At 40.5% G+C, this 22,500-nt stretch overlaps 1 protein-coding gene across 1 annotated transcript in view; it reads right to left on the bottom strand.

Annotated features, from left to right (window-relative positions):
- LOC143034860 (uncharacterized) overlaps positions 1-22,500 on the bottom strand; it is a 229,271-nt gene that overhangs the window by 150,850 nt on the left and 55,921 nt on the right. Inside the window, exon 2 of the mRNA XM_076201204.1 lies at positions 12,767-12,810. Within this exon, the coding sequence (XP_076057319.1) occupies positions 12,767-12,810 (44 nt within the window). The remainder of the gene's footprint in view (positions 1-12,766; positions 12,811-22,500) is intronic.

Below are 22,500 nucleotides of genomic sequence, written 5' to 3'. Positions count from 1 at the left end.
TTCTCGCTTATACATGCATACATATTATATATATATATATATATATATATATATATATATATATATATATATACATACACACACACATATATATATATATATATATATATATAAATATATATATACATACACACACACATATATATATGTATATATATTTATATATATACATATATATATATTCCATCTTATCAACCACATTAACTTTATATATATATATATATATATATATATATATATATAGACGCACACACATACATACATATAGTATATGACACTTCCAGCGTACATGTGCTATACCAGCATACATGTGGTATATCACATTTCCAGCGTGCATGTGGTATAGCAGCATACATGTGGTATATCACACTTCCAGCGTACATGTGGTATACCAACACACATGTGGTATATCACACTTCTAATGTACATGTGGTATACCAGCATACATGTGGTATATCACACTTCCAGCGTATATGTGGTACACCAGCATACATGTGGTATATCACACTACCAGTGTATATGTGGTATACCAGCACACATGAGGTATATCACACTTCCAGTGTACATGTGGTATACCAGCATACACGAGGTATATCACACTTCCAGCGTACATGTGATATACCAGCATGTAGGTGGTATATCACACTTCCAGCGTACATGTGGTATACCAGCACACATGAGGTATATCACACTTCCAGCGTACATGTGGTATACCAGCATACATGTGGTATATCACACTTCCAGCGTACATGTGGTATACCAGCACACATGAGGTATATCACACTTCCAGCGTACATGTGGTATACTAGCATGGATGTGGTATACCACACTTCCAGCTTAAATGTGATATATCACACTTCCAGCGTACTTTACCAAATGAAACACTGAATAAGCCCCCATTATTTGCTTTGCGCCCTTCTACAATTCAGATCCCTCCAGCAAGATCACTTCACAAATATCAATTCGCTTCCTAAGGTACAACGACCTCTTCATGACCGACAGGAGACTCCCAAGGGTACACAGTGACGTCACCAATGACGTCATCGCGGGGCGTACGTGGTACACTTCAGGGGTAGCCCGCGACGCGAGCGAAGAGAGGAATTGTAATCAGGTCTGATGAGGAACCCAACCTGACAATTAACCTCTCCCGTAGCGGTTAAGAAGGAGGAAGAAGAGAATGAGGAGGAGGAGGAGGAGGAGGAGGAGAAAGAGGAGGAGGAGGAGGAGGAAGATGAGGGCGTGCAAACAAGACCGCCATAACAAGGAGGCGCTCCGTTGGATGTACAACATGAAGGAATGTATCTTCCGGAGATAGAGATAGACAGATAGATAGATAGAGAGAGAATGGATCAATCTTTCGAAGAGAGTTAGAGAGAGGGAGAGAGATGGAAAGAGAGGGGGAGCGAGAAAGAGAAGAGATCAATCTTCCGAAAAGAGGGGGAGAGGGAGAGAGAGGGGGAGTAATAGAGAGAAAGAAGGGATAAATTTTCCGAAGAGAGGGAGAGAATCAATCTTTCGAAGAGAGGAGGAGAGAGAGAGAGAGCAAAAGAGAGAACTAGAGAGAGAACGAGAAAGTGTCAGCTTTGCATTTAAGCCACTCCCCCTAATTTGCCCACGAATGGACGCCTCCGCGGTGGACAAAGAGACCGCACATCCACAGGAGTTGAAAGTCCGTTTGGTGACCATTAATAAAGGAAAGGCGTAACTACAAAGACTCGAAAGGTCGTTTTTGTTCTCAAGCGGGTCAAGGCGTCGTTACTTGCGGCGAAGGTCGAGGGGACGACGGTTCGAACCCTGCTACCGGCCAAGGGTATGGTTTATAAAATTCCACGCTACAACGTCTTAGAACCAATTCTAGATAACGAATATCACATTCGGATGAACATGGATCTTGATCAATGTATGTTTGTGAATTAATGTAAATTGTATATTTGAATACTTTTTTTTTCCTTCTTCGTAAGGCAAACCGGAATTCATGGCTGGAGCTTCTATGGAAGGAAATGTAATTAATATCGATTATACAAATGTACTACATGAGGAAGAGAAAGAGGAGGAAGAAGAAAAGAAAGATGGAGAATAAGAATAAGAAGAAGGAAGAGAAGAGGGAAAGAAAAGAAAGAAGAAAAAAGAAAGAAGAAAGGAAGGAGGAAGAAGAGAAGGAGAGGAGGAAGAGGAGAAGAATAAGAAGATGAAACAGAAAGGACGGAGGAGGAAGAGGAGGAGGAGGAGGAGGAGAAAAACAAGAAGAGGAAGAAGAGAAAGAGGAAGAAGACGAAGAACAGAAAGAGGAACGAGGAGGAGAAAGGAGAACAAGAAGAAGAGGAAGAAAAGAAAGAGGAAGAAGAAGAAAAGAAAGAAGAGGAAAAGAAGAACAAGAATAACAAGAAAAGAAATAAGAGGAAAGAGGAAGAGAAGGAAGAGGAAAAGAAGAACAAGAATAACAAGAAAAGAAAGAAGAAGAAGAGGAAGGAGGGGAAGAAGGAAGAGGAAAAGAACAAGAAGACCAACAACAACAAGAAAAAGAAGAAAAGAAAGAAGAAGAGGAAGGAGGAAGAGAAGGAAGAGGAAAAGAAGAACAAGAATAACAACAGGAAAAGAAAAAGAACAACAACAACAACAAGAATAAAAAGAAGAAAAGAAAGAAGAAGAGGAAGGAGGAGAAGGAAGAAGAAAAGAAGATCAAGAACAAGAAGAAAAGAAAGAAGAAGAAGAAGAAGAAGAAGAAGAATAAGAAGAAGGCCATCAGGAGTCACAAGAGACTGCAAGAAAAGGGTCATCGTATTGGTGTTTGTATCTAAGATTTGTTCCTCCCCTTATCAAGTGTGAACTTAAACGAGCAAAGCGGGAAAAAGCTGCCGAGAAAACGGGAACTTGGTGCCGAAACATTCCTCGTGTGATCCGCTCTTTATAACCTGCCGAGTGACTTTATATATTTTCTTCTTGCTGCCGCAGCCAATTGTTATCTGCTAAAGGCCTCTCACCCCCTCGCAAAAAAAAAAAAAAAAAAAAAAAAAAAAAAAAAAAAAAAAAAAAAAAAGTAGATAATATATATATATATATATATATATATATATATATATATATATACATATCAACCACAACTTACTTTAATTCTAAGCCATCCACGAGAAACTCGAGGAGGCATACATGCAGAAAGTGATACGTGGTACAGCTAAGGACTCGAACCTCCGCTAGCACGTAACAAGTGAGTGACCTAACCGATTAGGCCGTCAAAAGAGATATAAGTTGAGTTCAACTTTCTTATATCTTGCATGCTCGAGTTACACATGCACGAAATTTTGCGTTCAACCCACCTCCGCCATGATAATACAATTGGTAAGTATGCAACACGGAAATGTATTTGTACAACACTGAATGGGTCCCATTGAACAGATTTACATTTATCAACCACAATTCACTTTTATTCTAAGCCATCAACATCGAAAAACTCGAGGAGGCATACATGCAAAAATTGATACGTGGTACAGCTAAGGACTCGAACCTCCGCTAGCACGTAACAAGTGACAGTGACTTAACCCATTACGCTGACAAGAGAGATATAGAATAAAAAAAATATCAATAATGGTAATAACAGCAGTAAATATAAATAAACAAAATAACGAAAATATTAATAATGATAATAATATTAATGAACTAAAAATTCAGTATAACAAATAAACGAATTAACAAATTAATCAACCAAAGTAACCGAATAAACCGTTCAATTAAACAAAATAAATTAATATATAAGCAAATAAAATCGACATCTGGTATCATGTCGATATTGCTTCCAGCTGCCACCAAGCAATTTCAATCAGTTGTCACGAAACTCCGTCCCCCCACTCTTTTAAAATCAACGCCCCCTGGAATATATACATATATATATAATATATATATATATATATATATATATATACTATATATATATATATATATATATATAATAATATATATATATATATATATATATATATATAATAATTACATAATAATAATAATAATAATAATAATAATAAATCAATCTTCCGGTAATACGGTATTGCTCACCCACGCCCCTGAGCAATACCGTAATACTCCCAATACCCTGACAATCAAAAGTACAAAAGTATCTCAAGGAGCGGACCTCGCTATTGCAGTGAGCGCTGAAACTATCAGTTGTTTTAAGAAATGGTTAGACAACTTCATGGATGGGGATGACAGGTGGTAATGGACATGGAACTGCCTAGTGTAGGCCTCATGGTCTCTTGCAGTCTCCTTTATTCTTATGTTCGTTTGTTCTTAAAACGTATGGAAGTTATTACAACATCGCCCATGGGCGTGAATGATGGCTTTAGGAGCCCCCACCCCCTCTCACCCCCACCCTCCCTTTCTGGGTCTTAGTTTCCTTTTTACAATTCCTGGCGTCAGGTGATTTTATTTAGAGTGGTCTCCCTTCTGGTGAAATAACCTACATCTTTAGATGAATAAAGTCACTAGGTGAGAGGGGGGGAGGGAATCTAAACTTCAGAACTCTCCTAAATTCGAAACGAAAATTTCTAAAATCCAGAAAACTCCCGGGGGGGACGCAGGAAGCACTTTTAATGAAACGCAGGTGACACAGGGGACGCAGCACAGACCAGAGGCAGACTTCCTGTTGCGGAACTGAAGTACAATTTGATATTTTCTCTCACTAGAAATGCTTCTAGAAGTACTACCTCAGCATTTCAAATGACGGAGGAAAGTTCAAACTGTACTTCAATTCAGCAACAGGAAATCTGCCTTTACTCTGTGCTGCCTCGCCTGTGTCGCCTGCGTCAAGTCCAATTTCAAGAGGCGTTTCGTTCCGAATTTGGATAATTCCGAATCTTAATTTTATATTTTTTCCAATAACAGAAACATCATCTGGAATACAATGCACATCAGTTGTCAAAACTTTATTCGCTTTGTATTTTTAAGACACTTCCACCAATCAGGAAGCAGTGCTTATCAAAGTGGGCGGGGCTTGACTGCCAGCATCCGGGGCACGGACCATAAATAACGCCACAGTGACTCCTTATCTATAAAGCAGCTGCATGAGGATTTCTAAGCGCACGATAACGTCCCATCTTAGTTAATTAATCTCTAACCAGTTCTTATACCTAACACATGGTTCATACTACTATCCAACATTCTAGACGTAATTAAAGTCACTCTGCTAACTTGACTTACGAGTAAAAAAAAAATATATATACACACACACACATATATATATATATATATCTATATACACGGTGTGTGCAATAAATATACAAGAATTTAAGAACAAACTAGATGCTGAAAGATACAAAGACGGGTCACTAAGAGCATTGCTCTCTCCCCGTATAATACTAGGTAAACACACACACGCACATTTACAGTATATATATATATATTCATACATATATATAATATATATACAGTATATATATATATATATATATATATATATATATATTCATACATATACCAAAGGCTTTCCCCCCCTTACAAAGGAAGTAGCCAAAACGAAAAGGCACAGAATCCACTCCCACCTATTCCATCCCCACATACTCCATTCCCATTCACCACCCCTCCTTTCCTCCTGGATGACGGATCATCCCTGCATCTCGCCCACTCCCCTGGGTCAGAAGCAGTGTCGCAAGACACAGTACACCCACAGCAAGGCCGCTTCATTTAATCGGCGACCCCCTCTATGTCCCCACATGCAGAAAAAGAGAAGACGTGTAGAAATCCCTTCGGGCTGCGTCAAATTATTTTTCACACATACTCCCTCATCACCCCATCCCCCACCCACTCCCTTTCATGCATCACAGCATCATCCATACACATTCTCCATTCACCCCTATCTTCTCCCGTCCTTCCTCAACAGACATTCCCCTCTTTCCTAATGCACCTTTTACCCCATCCATCCATCTCATCCTTGGCCTCACCCTTATGTTTACTCTCTCCACCTCTGCCTTCCACGCTTCTTTTATTAATCTTTCTTCACTCATTCTTTCCATGCGTCCAAACCATCCCAATACTCTTTCATCAACCCTATCTCCCAACTCCCTTTCCACCCCCGTTCCCCTTCTCACCTCCTCGTTTCTCACTCTATCCAGCCTAGTAACCCCTATCATACTTCTCAGGCACCTCATCTCACATTCAAATTCTCCCTTTCTTATGTTCCATGCTTCTGTCCCATACAGTGCTGTTGGCAAAATCACTCCTTCATACAATCTCCTTTTAGCATCCATTCCCAAATGTCTATTTCTCATTGCACTTCTTAATCCCCCAAGGCTTCTCTCAATCTACATTCTAACTCCACCTCCACTCCCTCTCCTGCCACATTTGCACCCACGTATCTAAAACTATCCACTTTACCCACATTTATCTTCAACTTCCTTCTTTTGCATACCTTCCCAAACTCTGTCATTAACTTCCTTAATCCCTCCTCTGATCCTGCCACAAGTGCAGTGTCGTCAGCAAACAACAACTGGCTTATCTTCCACTTTTCTTAATTTTCTTTAACCACCTCCAATCCCCGACCCATTACTCTTGCGTTTACCTTTCGTAGCACCCCATTTATGTATAAATTGAGCAGCCAAGGCGACATATCACATCCCTAACGAAGTCCCACCTTTACCTCAAACCACTCACACTCTTCAATTCTGATTCTAACATAAAAACTCTTAATTGTTCTTAACAGCTTTCCTACTATCCCATATATCTGCAATACCCCCACAGTGCCTTCCTGTCTACACCGTCATAAACCTTTTCCAAATCCATAAAAGTAAAAAAACACCCTTACCTTTTCCTAAAACTTTCTCATATATCTATCTTACCACAACAATCTGATCCACGCAACCCACATCCACACTACACCCACACTGTTCCTCACCAATTACTCACTGTGTTCCTCTCCTAATCCTCTCAATCAAAACCCTCCAATAAGCCTTCACAACTACTCAACAAAATAATCCCTCTGTAACTACTACACTCACACTTGTCTCTCTTTCCCTTGTAAATTGGAACTATACAGGCACTCCTCCGGCACTCTACCCTCTTTTAAACAAACATTAAATAGTTTCAACCAGTAAACCATCACTGTACCTCCTTTTTTTTAGACATTCTGCATGACATCCTTCCAACTTAACTGCTCTCATCATCTTGACCTCATCTTTCCTTATTTCTCCTCCATTTTCCTCACTCATCACTGTTATCTTCTTAGCGCTGCCCACTGCAACTACCTTTCCCTCCTTATCCTCCTTCACATTTAGCAACTCCCTAAAATACTCTGCCCATCTTCCTCTTACTGCCGTCTCTTCCATTATCATCTCTCCATCTGCACCTTTTACCTTTTCTTCTCTACTTGATTCGCCTCCTCTTCCTCTTTTAATTTCTTTCCAAAACATCTTTTTATTACTTTCAAAAATTTCTGTTATATTCTTACCCCATTTCACATCTGATTTCCTCTTTGCCTCCTTTATCTTATACTTTACTTCTCTTTTCTTTACTTTGTACCTCTCATATGATTCTCTCGTCCTATTTTGTAACCAATCTGTGAATGCTTGCTTTTTCTCTTCTACAACCTTCTTTGCTTCCTCATCCCACCACTCACTACCCTACATACATACATACATACATATAGATATATATATATATATATATATATATATATATATATATATATATATATATATGATAATGATATGGTTTAACGTCACAAACTCCCCCTATTGGGAGGCTAGGACGGTGCCCCTTGTGGCATGGAATTTAATGAACCAAGCCCTTGGTTCAACTTCGCCGGTGGCAGGGTTTGAACCTCCGTCCCTTCGACCTTCACCGAAAGTAACGACGCCCTTACCCCCTCGGCCAGCGAGCTTTCATATATATATATATATATATATATATATATATATATATATATATATATATATATATATATATATATATATACATATATATATATATATACATATATATACACATATAATATATACATATACGAGTACATACATACATATATATATATATATATATATATATATATATATATATATATAACACTAGTTGGCTGGCGGAGTATATAAAAAAGACGGGGGAAGGAGACAAATGCATACATTAACAAATAAATAGATAAATAAATACAAATATACATTAACTATTAAGGATCTTCACAACGAAAGTCTTCGTCATGCTCAGATGGACGGATTAGCTGGGCTTTATCTTCATTCAGTTAAATGAATTTTAACTCTTGCAGGACGATTTCAACTCGAATCCCGCACTGAATTCGTGGGTGAGCGAAACACACACACACACACATAAAAAAAAGCCCTGCAAAGAATTCACGTAAATCTAAGAACTTTATTCTGGCTCTAACGCTAACTTATCGTTATTGAACCTGGAATAGTTGGGTCACGTTGCAGTGTCCTACTATTTCAAGGTTCGAACCGGGGCCTCCGTTCACGCTAGATGGAATCGGTACCAAACAAACGCTGTTTTTTTTTTTTTTTTTTTTTTTTTTTTTTTTTTTTTGTGGGGTTTAGGCAACAACACCTCCGTTTTCTTTTCATTTCCTTAAGTCTCTCTCCCTACCTCTCTCTCTTTTTTGTCTACTTCGGGTTTATTGTATTCCTCCTTTCTTACCGGAGCATCAGATAGAGTGAGCGCACAATCGACGTCGTGCGGCTGTAAATATTTTATGACATAAGAGGCGAATTCCCACAATGTAAATCGAATCACGTTTAAATGGCATTTAGCAAGACTCTTTTTGTCCACTCGGATTACAGAATGTATTACTTCATCATTTTTCAGAGTTAGTCTTAAAATAAACATATATATATATATATATATATATATATATATACATATATATATATATATATATATATATATATATATATATATATATGTACAGTATGTATGTCATTGGGTAAATGGTGTTTATTTCGGTAAATGTAGAGACCGTCAATGATTTATTCAATGGGAAATGAAACAGTTACAAGACCGAACGATGAAGATCTGCGCGTGCTGGAATTTGTTGCACACACACAAGAAAAAAATAACGCAAGAAGTCAAATATATTTGTTTCGCCCTACCTACTTTGGTGTTCCAGAACACTTTGCTAAAAACCCAATAATACGCTCGTATACGTTTAGACTTCACTTAGGAGAGAGAAGAGAAAAGGAGAGGGCATGAGAGGGGAGAGTGGGAGAGGGAGAGGGAGAGCGGGGAGAATAGGTGAGGAGAAGTGAGGGGAGGAGAGGAGAAGGGTAGAAGAGGAGAGAACAGGAGAGGAAAGGAGAGAACAACAGAGGAGAAAAGAGAGGAGAGAGGAGAGGAGAAAGCGGAGAGACTTGGAGAGGAGAGAGGAGAGGAGAGGAGAAGAGGGGAGAAAGATAAGTAGAGAACAGAAGAGGTGAGGAGAGAGGACGAGAATTGGAGAGGAGAGGAGAGGAGAGAAGAGAGCAGCGAGAAGTGAAGCGAGTAGATTTCATATCCAATATATCCAACTAAATATGTTCCCTGATTGGATAAATCGACATTATCAACAAGCAAAGGCAAAATTCAACCCATCTCAAGCACCTCATCTATTTGAATACTTGACAGCCAATCACAGACCAAGACAGAGGTTTTTTTCTTTAAGCTATTTTGGTCTTACCAATATGAACGGTAGCTATTGTGTGAAGACACGCCCTAAATTATGTTAATTTATTAACCCATTTATTAACTGCGTGATGAGATGAAGAGGCACTATTTCCTAGATTTAACTAACTAGATTGTGATTGTCTGCGAACTTATGACGTGATGACGTCATCGTATATCACAATAAATGAGTTGACCTCTTGACCTCGTGTGTCCCGGACAGCTCAGGAGGAACGCTCTCGCGAATGACCCGAGTTCAAATCCCCACCATCTCGTCAATTTACGTTATACCAAACTGTACGTCTCTAAACGTCCACACGTTAGGTTAAGCTGGGTTATAGGTTACGTTATAATACGTTACCTGTTATGTTACGTTAGCGAGTTTGGTGAGACCATATTTAGCGAAATAGGAATGATTCGTACAACTCACTATAGGACCCCACTCCTCCTCCTCCTCCTCCTCCTCTCATCCTTCTTCCCTCCCTTCCGTCCGTCCTTCCTTCGCTGGAGAAAGCGCGCCCGTCCATTTGTATAGGAGGAGGAGGAGGAAGAGGAGGAAGAGGAGGAGGAGGCGAAGGAGGCGTCCAGGAACGAGTCAACTATAAACGTCGGAACCTCTCGTGGCTCGTAAACCACTCGTCGATAACTCGTGCTACGCTCCCTTTTACCTCTCTGCAAGCAAGAGGATTAAGCGCGGGAGGCGGGGACGGGGGTGGGGGGAGGAGTGAGGAGGAGGAGGAGGAGGAGGAGGAGGAGGAGGAGGAGGAGAGGGGAGTGAAGAGAGGGGGGAAAGGGAAGTAAGGAGGGAGGAAAGGAAAGCGAGGGGGGAGGAAAGGGGAGTGAGGAGAGGGTGGTGGGGAGGGGGGAGGGGAGGAAAGGGGATTCAGGGGGAGGGGGAGGAAATTGGAGTGAGGAGGGGGAGGAGGTCGGAGGAATCATCTGACCTCGTTATGGACCGAAAGGTCTCCAGTCTGCTCTCATGCTTTACCACTGAAAGAAAGAGAGAAGGCGGCAGCCACAACAAATGCATAAATGTCCACCAATACTAAAGGGCCCAGGAGATGCTGGAGGTATACACGAGAGAGAAGAGAGAGAGAGAATAGAGAGAGGGAGAGAATAGAGAGAGGGAGAGAATAGAGAGAGAGAGAGAGAGAGAGAGAGAGAGAGAGAGAGAGAGAGAGAGAGAGAGAGAGAGAGAGAGAGAGAGAGGAAGAGAGAAAGAGAACGGCAAAGGGAATGACAAAGAGCGAGAAATATCGTCTCCTTCCGTAACCTAGTAGCCTATTCTGACTCCAAGTTCTCCGGCCACCACGGATCGGGCTGACGACGACGACGACGACGACACCAAAGAACTTCCGGTTGGCTCAAGACTCTCTCCGCCCGGGATTAAGTGACCCTAAACCCTTTATTGCAGTAACTGGCTTCAGGCACAGTCGCCAACCGCCTGACCACTTTGGTCGCGGTTATCGTAACCGCCTTTTATCGTGGTGATCAAGGCTTCAATTTCTTATGTCGAGAGAATTACCACCCGGATGTCGGCAGGCGATTTTTATTCAATTGAGAGGCTGGGGCAGGGGTGGAAGGACCTATTTCTTCATTCTAATTCTTTATCTAATTTGATTTTAATTTCATTGTAATATTTATCTAACTTTATTTTAATCTAAATATAATCTTTATTTCATCTAATCTTAATCTAGTTTTAATTTTTTTATTCTATTTCGTTTTAATCTAATGCTAATTTTGAATTATGTTTAATTTTGATTCCATTTTAATCTTGATTTCATTCTAAATTTAATGAAATTTAAATATTTATTCTATTAAATTTCAATTAAATTTTATTCATTACTCATTTTAGTTTTATTTTATTCTTTCCCTAATTCCATTTTAATTTCATTCTAATTTATATTTATTCTATTTTAGTTTTATTTAATCTAATCTTGATTTGATCTAATTTTAATTTAATTTTAATCTTGATTTATTTTTATCTTATTTTGATTTAATTCTAATTTCCATTTATTAAATATAATTATAATCTAATCTTAACTTTTATTTATTCAATTTAATTTTCAATTTCAATCTTTAATTATCTAATTTGATTTTAATCTAATTTTAATCTTGATCTATTTTATTTTATTTTGATTTAATTCTAATTTCCATTTATTAAATATAATTATAATCTAATGACTTTTATTCATTCAATTCAATTTTCAATTTCAATCTTTAATTATTTAATTTGATTTTAATTTAATCTGAACTTTTCTCCGATTTCAATTCAATTCTAATTTTCATTTAATTTAATTTCTATTTCATCTTAACCTCGATTTAATTTAAAATTAATTCTAAACTTTATTTATTCAATATAAATTTAATTTCATTTTAAAATTAAACTATTTAATTTTAGTTTAATTTTAATATTTATTTATCTTGTCTCATTTTCATTGATCCTCTGGCAAAAAGTGAGGAGGGTGCCCACTCCTCCAAACCTGCATCTCAACAATTGGTCAATCTAAGTTAGTGACAGTGACCCTTGGGCCTTGTTCACACAAGCGGTTTGAACCGCGCGGAAACCGCGGCGGTACCACATACTGAAGGAAAAACTGAGCTGTTATTGTGAACATATCCACTGAACCGCGGCGGTTGAAACCGCTAGTGTGGGCAAGGCCTTGCATCCGTCAACTCTTCGCGGTCTAAAGAAAGAAAGAAAAAAAAATCGACGGTACAGTGGTACCGTTTTCGTCAGCTACTTCAGCGATCCGAGTCTAAGACCCGCCCAGAGTTGGAAAACTCAGCATCTTTTCAATGTATGCCGGCACTCCAATTCTAGTAATCAAATAGTTGTGTACATGTGTGTAAGACCACAGCCTTAATGGCCTATATATGAGCCCTGAGCTCTCATCCAAATGGTTGGTAGCTGTCGATCATATGTCCAACATGTGACCCAAGCCTATGGTTAATCTCTCTCTCACACACACAAGCAGATAGAGAAAGACAGGGAAGAGAGAGAAAGAGAGTGAAAAAGAGTGAAAGAATGGGGGAGAGAGACAGAGAGAGAGAGAGAAAATGAAAGAAGGGGAGTTAGAGAAGGGAGAGAGAGGGATATGGAGAGGGAGAGGGAGAGAGAGAGAACGAGAGAAACACTCACCATCCCGTTGTCTGCAGCATAGCCTGGCGAGTAGGTCCCTTTATCTGCAACAAAACACGAAACAAATAAAATCCACATTAATCAACAAGTGAAGAATCAATGAGTGAATGTACACAACAGTAAATCAAATACTTATAATAAATATGCATTGCAAATCATAATATCAACAGCTTACATAAAATCTCGGATACTGCCTCAATAAAAATAAATAAACAAATAAAATAAAAAAAGCTTTGATACAGCCACACTGGTTGCCACCTTTGCCCTTCAAACATACATAGCTGGGGCAAGTGACAGTCACTGGTAGCTGTCATGAATCGTATTCTTATCAGTTTCAGATTAAAATGAAGCGAAAGCGAGAGAGAGAGAGAGAGAAAGAGAGAGAGAGAAAGAGAGAGACAGAAAGAGAGAGAGAGAGAGAGAGATAGAGGGAGGGTGAGACAGAAAGAAAGGGGGAGGGAGAGTGAGAAAGGGAGGGAGAGGGAGAAAGGGAGAGATAGAGAGAAAAAGAGGGAGAGGGAGGGAGACAGAGAAAGAGCGTGACAGAAACAGAGGGAGAGAGAGAGAGAGAGAGAGAGAGAGAGAGAGAGAGAGAAAGAAAGAGAGAGAGCAGTTGAAATGACATGACAAAAGCCAATGGACACATTCGAGAAATCCCTGCACAATGATCCGTAATAGAAAATGAACACATATATATATATTTTTTCATGAATAAACTATCTCCCTTTTTTGCAGCTGACTGAAGTTCTTTTTTTCTCTCTCTCGTTGAACAATATCCCCACTAATTCTTGTCATTATCAAACGCTGAAAGCTACATCCCGGTGTTACGTATAACCTTTTACTTATTTTTTCCAAAGTATTTTTTTTATTAATGATGGATATTACTGAATTGACTTGGCATTGGTATTTTGCAGACATTTGGCCGTTTTTTGTTTTTTTGTGCGGCTGTGTGAACCCAACCCCGGTGGTCGTATTGTCCAGCGAGAGAGAGAGAGAGAGAGAGCGAAATTAATATGAGCATCCGATTTATCTAAAATCACGAGTACATAAATGCTATTAACTACACGAAAAAAAATTAACGTAATACACTACAATATAATTAAATGCAACAAATGGACGAATTATAATAAACGAGGCTGGTAGACATCATATCCATCATTTCAAGATGTCTAACCATGAAATATCAATAGGATTGTTCGGCAGCAAAAATAAACAAATAAATAAATAAAATAAATAAATTTATAATCATACACCTCTGGACCACATAAAAAGTAATTAAACAAACTATGGATGGCAGCAAAAATAAATAAATAAAAAACAAACAAGCAAATTAATATAAATACACAAAATATTCACCAGCTTAGAGATCATCCAGACTGAATGGGACAATAAATATATTAAATAAAATATTTCTAAATCATGTACCAAACCCATCACCACACCCCCTCGCTGGATGTCTGCCCTCTTACCTAAAATGTGTGTATATGTGTGCGTGTGTGTGTGTGTGTGTGTGTGTGTGTGTGTGTGTGTGTGTGTGTGTGTGTGTGTGTGTGTGTGTGTGTGCGTGTGTGTGTGATTCACCATGGTCTCGGGTCACGCGTTAAACCAGTCTATGGGTAATACTGTGACCTTACACGCACAAACACCACCAACTCCCCGCCCACGAGTTGGAGTAACGACTCGCAGCGGAGTGATACTGAAATTATTTCAGCTCTGGGCGGGATTCGAACCCGGACCGCTGTGACAGCAGTTGCGATCCCTACCACTGCGCCATCAAGCCGTGTGTGTGTGTGTGTGTGTGTGTGTGTGTGTGTGTGTGTGTGTGTGTGTGTGTGTGTGTGTGTGTTTGTGTGTGTGTGCATGCGCGAGCGAGTGTGGTGTGTGTGTGTGGTTCACCATGGTCTTGAATCACGTATTGGACTAGTGATCGACAGTTATTAACCTCCCGGATGAGAGCTCAGAGCCCGTATGACCGATCTATGGGTAATACTGTGACCTTACACGTACACACACACCCCGAACTCCCCGCCCATGAGAGTTGGAATAACACCCCGCAGCGAAGCGATACTGAATCTATTTCAGCGCTTGTGTGTGTGTGTGTGTGTGTGTGTGTGTGTGTGTGTGTGTGTGTGTGTGTGTGTGTGTGTGTGTCGGAAAACAAGACAAACATCATCAAAAATTGTGCGCACACACACACACATAAACACCACAAAAATACATCGCTAAACCTGTTAAAACACAGGTCCCTTGTAAAACCAATTAGTTTCCAACCTTATTGTCTGCGAAAAAAAAAACCCGGAGACAAAAAAAAATACAATTAGACTCATTAAATGAAAGAAGCCACTTATCCCTATTACAGAGACAATAAAACGAGGTAATTACAAACGCTCCACAGCGGTCCACAGCTTCATCACCTCCCCCCCCCCCACACCCACGGAGCTCAAATAAAACACGAAACGTGTTCTGCTTCATTGCTTCAGTGAGTAGTTCAGCCCAGGCTCGATCCACGACCGACCGCGCGCGGATCCGCGTAAAACCCGCGTTAGCTCACGTAAACCCGCGCACATATGCATGCGGCTAAATTATGTATGAAACCAAATCACATTAATAGCCACCCAGCCGTTGTCAATGCGGCCACGAAAAGGAATTAACAGGTCCATGATTTTTTTTTTTTTCTGGTAGTTCATTCAAAGCGTTCTGACTGGATGTTTCTCTTCGACTTAATAAAATCACTTGGCGGTGCCCAGGATATAATTCCCATTGCAAAGAGTTATCTCCACTGGGGATATCTGAAATTCGTTCCATGACCGGCAATGAAATGTTCCTAACTGTGGTGGCAAAAAGATTCCAGGCAACAGTGAGAAAAATAATAATAATAAATAATAATAATAACAATAATAATAAATTTTATATATATATATATATATATATATATATATATATAAATATATATATATATATATAATAAAAATGGAGATTAGGGCTTAGCGATATCAGCGTCAAATTGGTTGTCAGGAAGCTATTTATTGGGACACATATGTAATTGGTATGTCGTGGTAGCAACAGACAAAATCAAAAGACACTCCCGCCCCCCAAAAATAAATGAATAAATAGAATCCAACCCCCCCCAAAAAAAAAAAAAAAAAAAAGGCGTACGTGAACTAATGGCCACTTTTAATCGGGGACACAATCAAATTAGCATTCGGTATGAAATCATTAATTTGCCCCCGCGGCGGCGGCGGCGGAGCCTTTGTCGCCGTCGGTAATAACAACACACCCTCCCCTGAACTCGAACCCACACCAAAGTAACTTCAAAAGTTACAATAATTACATTAAAATAAATACAGTGAAACGGGGATATGCTCTACATAATACCTCCTGTACTAGCGATTAAAAAAATGATATATATATATATATATAAAAAATCACCGCTCGTAAATGTAAGAACATAAGAATGAGACTGCAAAAAGACCCTAGGGCCTACACTAGGCAGTTGTTCGTCCATTACCACCTATCATCCCCCATACATAAAGTTATCTAACTTTATCTTAAAACAACCAAAGGTCACAGAGGGGTTTTGAATTTGAATAGCTTCTTTATGTATGTACAATTATGGAATTTTAACACAATATGAAGAAGATTATGGAAATTTATCTGCACGAAGTTACAAAAAAGATGAAAAATCACTAATGTATGAAAAAGAACGTTTTTTTAAATGGCGTCCATTTCCAGCTTCGCACATCCGTGCCCAAACATGCTCCCTGACGGCTTCGAGGGTTCCTGGTTCAATTCCCTGATTTCCCTCGTGATGTTCTCCTTCAACTGTCCCAGGGTTTGTGGTTTGTTGACATGCACCTCGTTGAGATAGCCCCACAAGAAGAAGTCGCCCTGAGGAACGTGATGTCCAGTTGACATAGCCAGAGCGAGAGATAATCCTGTCTCCAAAACATTGCCTCGGCAACTGCATTGTCTCTCTTGCGGAATGAGCAGCTGCCCCATCTTTCTGGAATCACGAATCTGGCCTATTTTGAATCGCCAGGCGCAGGAAGTTCACGATCGCGTACCCCAGACTCGACCAAACCCGACTTCTTCTTGTGGGGGTGTCTCAAAGGGAAGGCGTATGTCAACAAGCCTCAAACCCTGGAACAATTGAAGGAGAACTTCACGAGGGAAATCAGGGAATTGTACCAGGAAACCATCGAAGCATTCAAAGACATGTTTGGGCACGGATTGCGAAGCTGAAAATGGACGCCATTTAAAAAACGTTCTTTTCCATACATTAGTGATTTTTTATCTTTTTTGTAACTTCGTGCAAATAAATTTCCATAATTTTCTTCACATTGTGTTAAAATTCCATAACTGTACATACGAAAATAAAGAAGCTATTCAAATTCAAACCCCCTCTGTGACTTTTGGGTCACCCTCTATATTAATATCATTTCGTGCAGGTAAATAAATAACGAAATAATTCAATTGAATACATACATAGATAAATGTAATCAATAGAAAATAAAAACGCGGGAAATACGTCAATCCTTTGTCGCCAGACGATTTCATTCAGCCGCTCCCCCCTCACTACCAAAAAATTAATTGGGTTAATCTCTTACGTAAAATATTTAATCATATTATTCTGGTTATTGCCAAGCTGTTTTATTAACCTCTAATCTTCGTTAAGCCTCGTTAACACTGGTCTAGTTTAGTAGCCGCTAGTGCTAGCTGCAAGTCAACTTAACCGGCAAGTAAGTGTTAACACTAGGGCAAGTAGAGGGGTACAATTAGCTAGTACTACCGGCTACTAAACTAAACCCGTGTCAACGAAATTTAAGTAAAGGATTAACGTGATCTCGATTAGCGATTAACGTAATCTCGGTTAACCGGTCCTTAACCTTTTCGCGCCTCAACTGATTAAAATCGTCTGCCGACAGCTGGAAGGAACGATGAGAAAAGGCGGCAATGGAGAAAATGCAATCTAAAAATGAAGCGTGAACCAATAGCCAGGCTCTCCTTTTATCACATCTAAAGACTCCGGAATTAAAAAAGAGTGTGTATTTGTCCATGTATGTATGCGTGTTTGTATGTATTTGTGTGTGTGTGTGTGTGTGTGTGTGTGTGTGTGTGTGTGTGTGTGTGTGTGTGCGCGCGCGCGTAATTCACCACGGTCTTGGGTCACGTTACGTTCTCGTGATCGACAGCGACTACCCTCCCGTATGAGAGCTGAAACCTCATAAATTGCCCAATCTATGGTTATTGCTATGACTTTATACATTCGCACACCCCAATTCGTCCGTGTGTGTGTGTGTATTTGTAATACACATATGTTTGTGTGTATGTGTATATATATATATACATATATATATATATATATATATATATATATATATATATGCTAATAAGAACACGGGTACGTGTGTTCACTTATGGAAAGTAGACCAATTGGAAAAAAGAAACTAACGAAGTAAAGTGCTTTCGTATATCACATCCAGTGCAGATGTAATATACGAAAGCGCTCTGCTTTGTTAGTTTCTTTTTTCCAAGGGGTTTACTTTGCATATATACATATATATATATATATATATATATATATATATATATAACATGAATAACTATAAACAATTATTTTTACATTATTAAGAACACCGTCTTTACATAGTAGCTACTACTTCATTACTGACATCCAGAACCCCCCCCAGTCGAAAGTTACTTAACCAACAAGGCTTAACCCTTTCCAACTTAATCCAGATTCACACAGTCCGAATAAAATCCCAGTAGGGAAACAGGAACAAGTAACCAAAATTCCAACAGGACTGGAAATGGGTTGATATTCGCTCATGCCCATCGACAGCCCTATTGTCCACAAATGATTAACTGTTCGTTCATACTAATGAGAAGCCTTGTTAATTGTCCGCTAATAATTTAATGTTCACTCACAATGAGGAGAAGCTTTATTTTCACATATTTAACTCATTCAAATGTAGTTATTCAGAACAATGCGTCCGGTATGATTTCCGGTGTAGTGTTCAGTTGATAAGGCTGTTCTCGGTGAACACAATGAAGAACGAAAATTGGGGAACATGGTTCATTACGCAAGCGATATACTATCTTCTTTCCCTCAAATGTATAAAAAAAATAATATCCAGTCGATATTTATGCACTTACTTATCTTTTGTAAATGTGACGCTGTGACGCTTGATGTTCTGGGAAACCTTAATCCCATCAGTGACCTTTACATCGACATAGATGAATACAATCGTCTGACGACAGCACGACTAACGAGACAAGTACCACCCGGTAGGTAAGGTACTGATCACGTCACAGACACCCCTCACTCCCGCCCCACCCTTCGCTATCGAAGGCTGGAGCGGGAGTGCCCAGTGCCCACACACAGGAGTGGAATGAAGTCAGTGAGGGGAGAAAGTTAAGCTAAACAAAGTTTATAGTTGCTTTCAGTTCTGGATACCACAGTGGGTAAAGCAATACACAGAGAGCTGGTGGCGTCAACGGAAGCGCTCTGCTCTCGCATTCGCTTATTGCTGGGTTCGAGTCCCGCACACCTATCCGATTCCCAACAGGGACTGTTACTTGCCCCAAAAGTCCAACCGCATATTAGGGCGAAGGTGACGGCTTCGGGCCGCAACTACTCAGCACCTCCTGGCGTAGGCTCCTCACCTTATATGTAGTAATGTATTTGTACATGTACAAATACAAGTCCACGACGACCCTACAGATGCCTTTATGTCGGAAATTTTAGGACGGAAAACGAAACGGTTCTTACACCAAACTAGAGAAAAAGAAAAGAAGAAGAAGAAGAAGAAGAAGTGCCTACAAATGGAGGGGATGCTGGCCGACACCACTAACAGTTCAAATACCACTAAACGACGAATACTGACCACTAAGCCATAAAATGATCTTTGAATCGCTGGAAAAAAAAAAATAAATAAGTAAATAAATAATAATAATAATAAGTAAAAGCCTACTACTGGACCGTCCACCAGAGTGACTAAGTGCACGCAGACAATGATTACCGCATTACGACCAATGTTCATTTCGCGCTCCACAACGATGATGATAATAATGAGGATGTGTTTTCCAAACAGCGCGAGAGGGGGAAGCGGGGGAGAGGGGAGGAAATCAGGGCAGGGGGGATGAGAGGGATAGGAGTTGGGGGGGGGGCGTGGACGGTGGAGGAGACAGTGTGGGTCCGAATTTTGTTATGTTTATGTGGGAGGTCGGTGGCTCTGATGGTGATGATGATGGTGGTGGTGATAATGGCTGTGGTGATGGTGGTGGCTGTGGTGGTGATCTCAGTGGTCATGATGGTGATAGAGGTGGAGGGGAAGGAGGAGACGGTGGGTAGGCATTGGGAACTTTATCCATCTAGTTCGGGATCCTCTTCAAATCTAGACTCAACAACTATATACCAATAGGCTTTTCTCCCCGTAACATGGGGGGGTAGCCAACCCAGGCACGCACCCATTTAATCCCCACCCTTCACCCATTTCCCTTTATCTTTTATCTCCTAGTGGACGAAGGTTCATCCCTGACTCCCTCCCACTGTCTGGGTCAGAAGCAGTGCAGCAAGACACAGCACATCCGCAACAGGTTCCGCCGACTCATGACAGGGTAACCCACCCTCCTCCTCCCCTCATGAGAAAATAGAGAAGACGAGGGGAAGGCCCTTTGATCCGCGGCGACTATCCTATTATTCTAACATAGTATTCATAGTAACAGAATGGTCACATCAGTCACGGACAATAGATCACATGCCACACACATTCGGTGAGGTCACTCAACTTATGAACACATAAACTTAGGTTATTTGAGTATTTACTATTCCCACCCAGCTGAAGAAGAGGTAAGAGACGTCAAAATCTGCAGATATTGGTACCCAAATGAATATTGGAAACTTCTATTCCACACTGGACAATAAGGGATTAAAAACAAAAACAAAATCTTCCGCAGAGCGTCAGCGGTTATCCAAATCAACAAAAATTGTATTCGAGAGAAGATTACTCCAAGGGCATTTCTAAATTAATCATTCACTCCTACGACAAGACTGCTTAATCATCACATCTATAAAATGTAATTATTTAGTCTATGCATAGCTTACCAATGGCCAAGTTAGTCACCTATGTCCTATTGACTCGGACAGCCTGGACAAGTATCAATTACCGGCAGCAGTTGGAATCGAACTCGTGCCGACGTGGCTACGAGGTGAGATGAAAGCCTAATGCACCACGATAATGCATAATATATACATATGCATACATACACACGCGCACACACGTTTCGTTGCGCAGTGGTAGCGATCGCAACCGCTGTCACAGCGTTCTGGGTTCGAATCCCGCTCAGAGCTGAAATAATTTCAGTATCGCTGCGCTGTAAGTCGTTACTCTAACTTTCGTGGGCGGGGAGTTGGGTGTGTGTGTGCGTGTAAGGTTACAATATTAACCATGGATCGGTCATACGAGCTCTGAGCTCTCATCCGAGAGTTAATAAATGTCGGTCACTAGTCCAACACGTGATCCAAGACCATGGTGAATCACACACACACACACACACACACACACACACACACACACATATATATATATATATATATATATATATATATATATATATATATATAATATATATATAATATACACACCTTATTTCTGCGAGACATCGTTAAAGATTTTTGAACACATGAAAATAAATATAGCACAGAATAAAATATATAAACAAATATTTATATAAATACATTATACATAGAACGAATAGATAAATAATAGAAAATGCTGCTAATGATACATTCCAATGGCATCTGTCCCCACGACTCTACTCAGTTCATGCAGAGGGAAGAGTGAGGAGGGTCGGGACAAACCACCCATTCCCCCCCCCCATTTGAAATATTGGTGCGTGGTAAGGGGGGTAGAAGGCAAGGGGGGAGGGAAGAGGGGGAGGAGGAGGTAAAGGAGGAGAGAATAAGAGGAGAGAGTGTGAGGAGGGTCAGGACAAAACACCCATCCCCCCCCCCATTTGGCATAGAGGTGCATGTCATTGGGGGGGGGTTGCTGCAGGTAGGGGGGAAGAGGTGGCAAGGGGTGTAGGAGGCAAGGGGGAGGTGGAAGAGGATAAGGAAGAGGGTGAAGAGAGGAGAAAAGAGGAGAGGAAAGCAAGAAGAGGGATAAGAAGGAGAGGAGAAAAGAAGAGGAGAGGAAAAAAAGAAAATGAGAAAAGAGGAGGAGGAGGAGGAGGAGGAGGAGGACGTACGGGAGGTGGGGAAGGGAAGAGGAGTGAAAGAGAGAGCTGGGGAAAACGAGGGGAAGAGGAGAAAGGAGAATAAGAAAAAGAAGAGGAGGAAGAGGGGAAGGGTGGGGTTAAGAAAGGAGTGAAGAGGAGGAGAGAAGGGTGAAGGAAGAGAAAGAGGGGGTAGGGGGGTGGAAGGGGGATGATACGAGATGGGGTGGGGGGGACAAAGAGCAGGAGGAGGAGGCGGAGGATTATGATGATGATGATGACAGTTGGGATATGGAGGAGAGGAGGAATCAGGAGGATAAAGGCGAGAATGAAAATCAGGGAAAGGGCAAGGCGATGGAGGCAGAAGAGGACGAGGAAGAGGAGCCGAGAAGGAGGAGGAAGAGGAGGAGGAAGAGGAAGAGGAAGAGGAGGAGGAGGAAGGGGAGCCGAAGAGGAGGTGGGGCCGAGGAGGAAGAGGAGCCGAGGAGAAGAAGAAGGAGGAAGAGGAGGAGGAA

Source organism: Oratosquilla oratoria, chromosome 18 (genome assembly GCF_046742065.1).
Source record: "Oratosquilla oratoria isolate Oo_2021 chromosome 18, ASM4674206v1, whole genome shotgun sequence".
Classification (NCBI taxonomy): domain Eukaryota; kingdom Metazoa; phylum Arthropoda; class Malacostraca; order Stomatopoda; family Squillidae; genus Oratosquilla; species Oratosquilla oratoria.
Note: the sequence above shows the minus strand (reverse complement) of the source record. Positions and strands in the feature narration are given on the sequence as shown.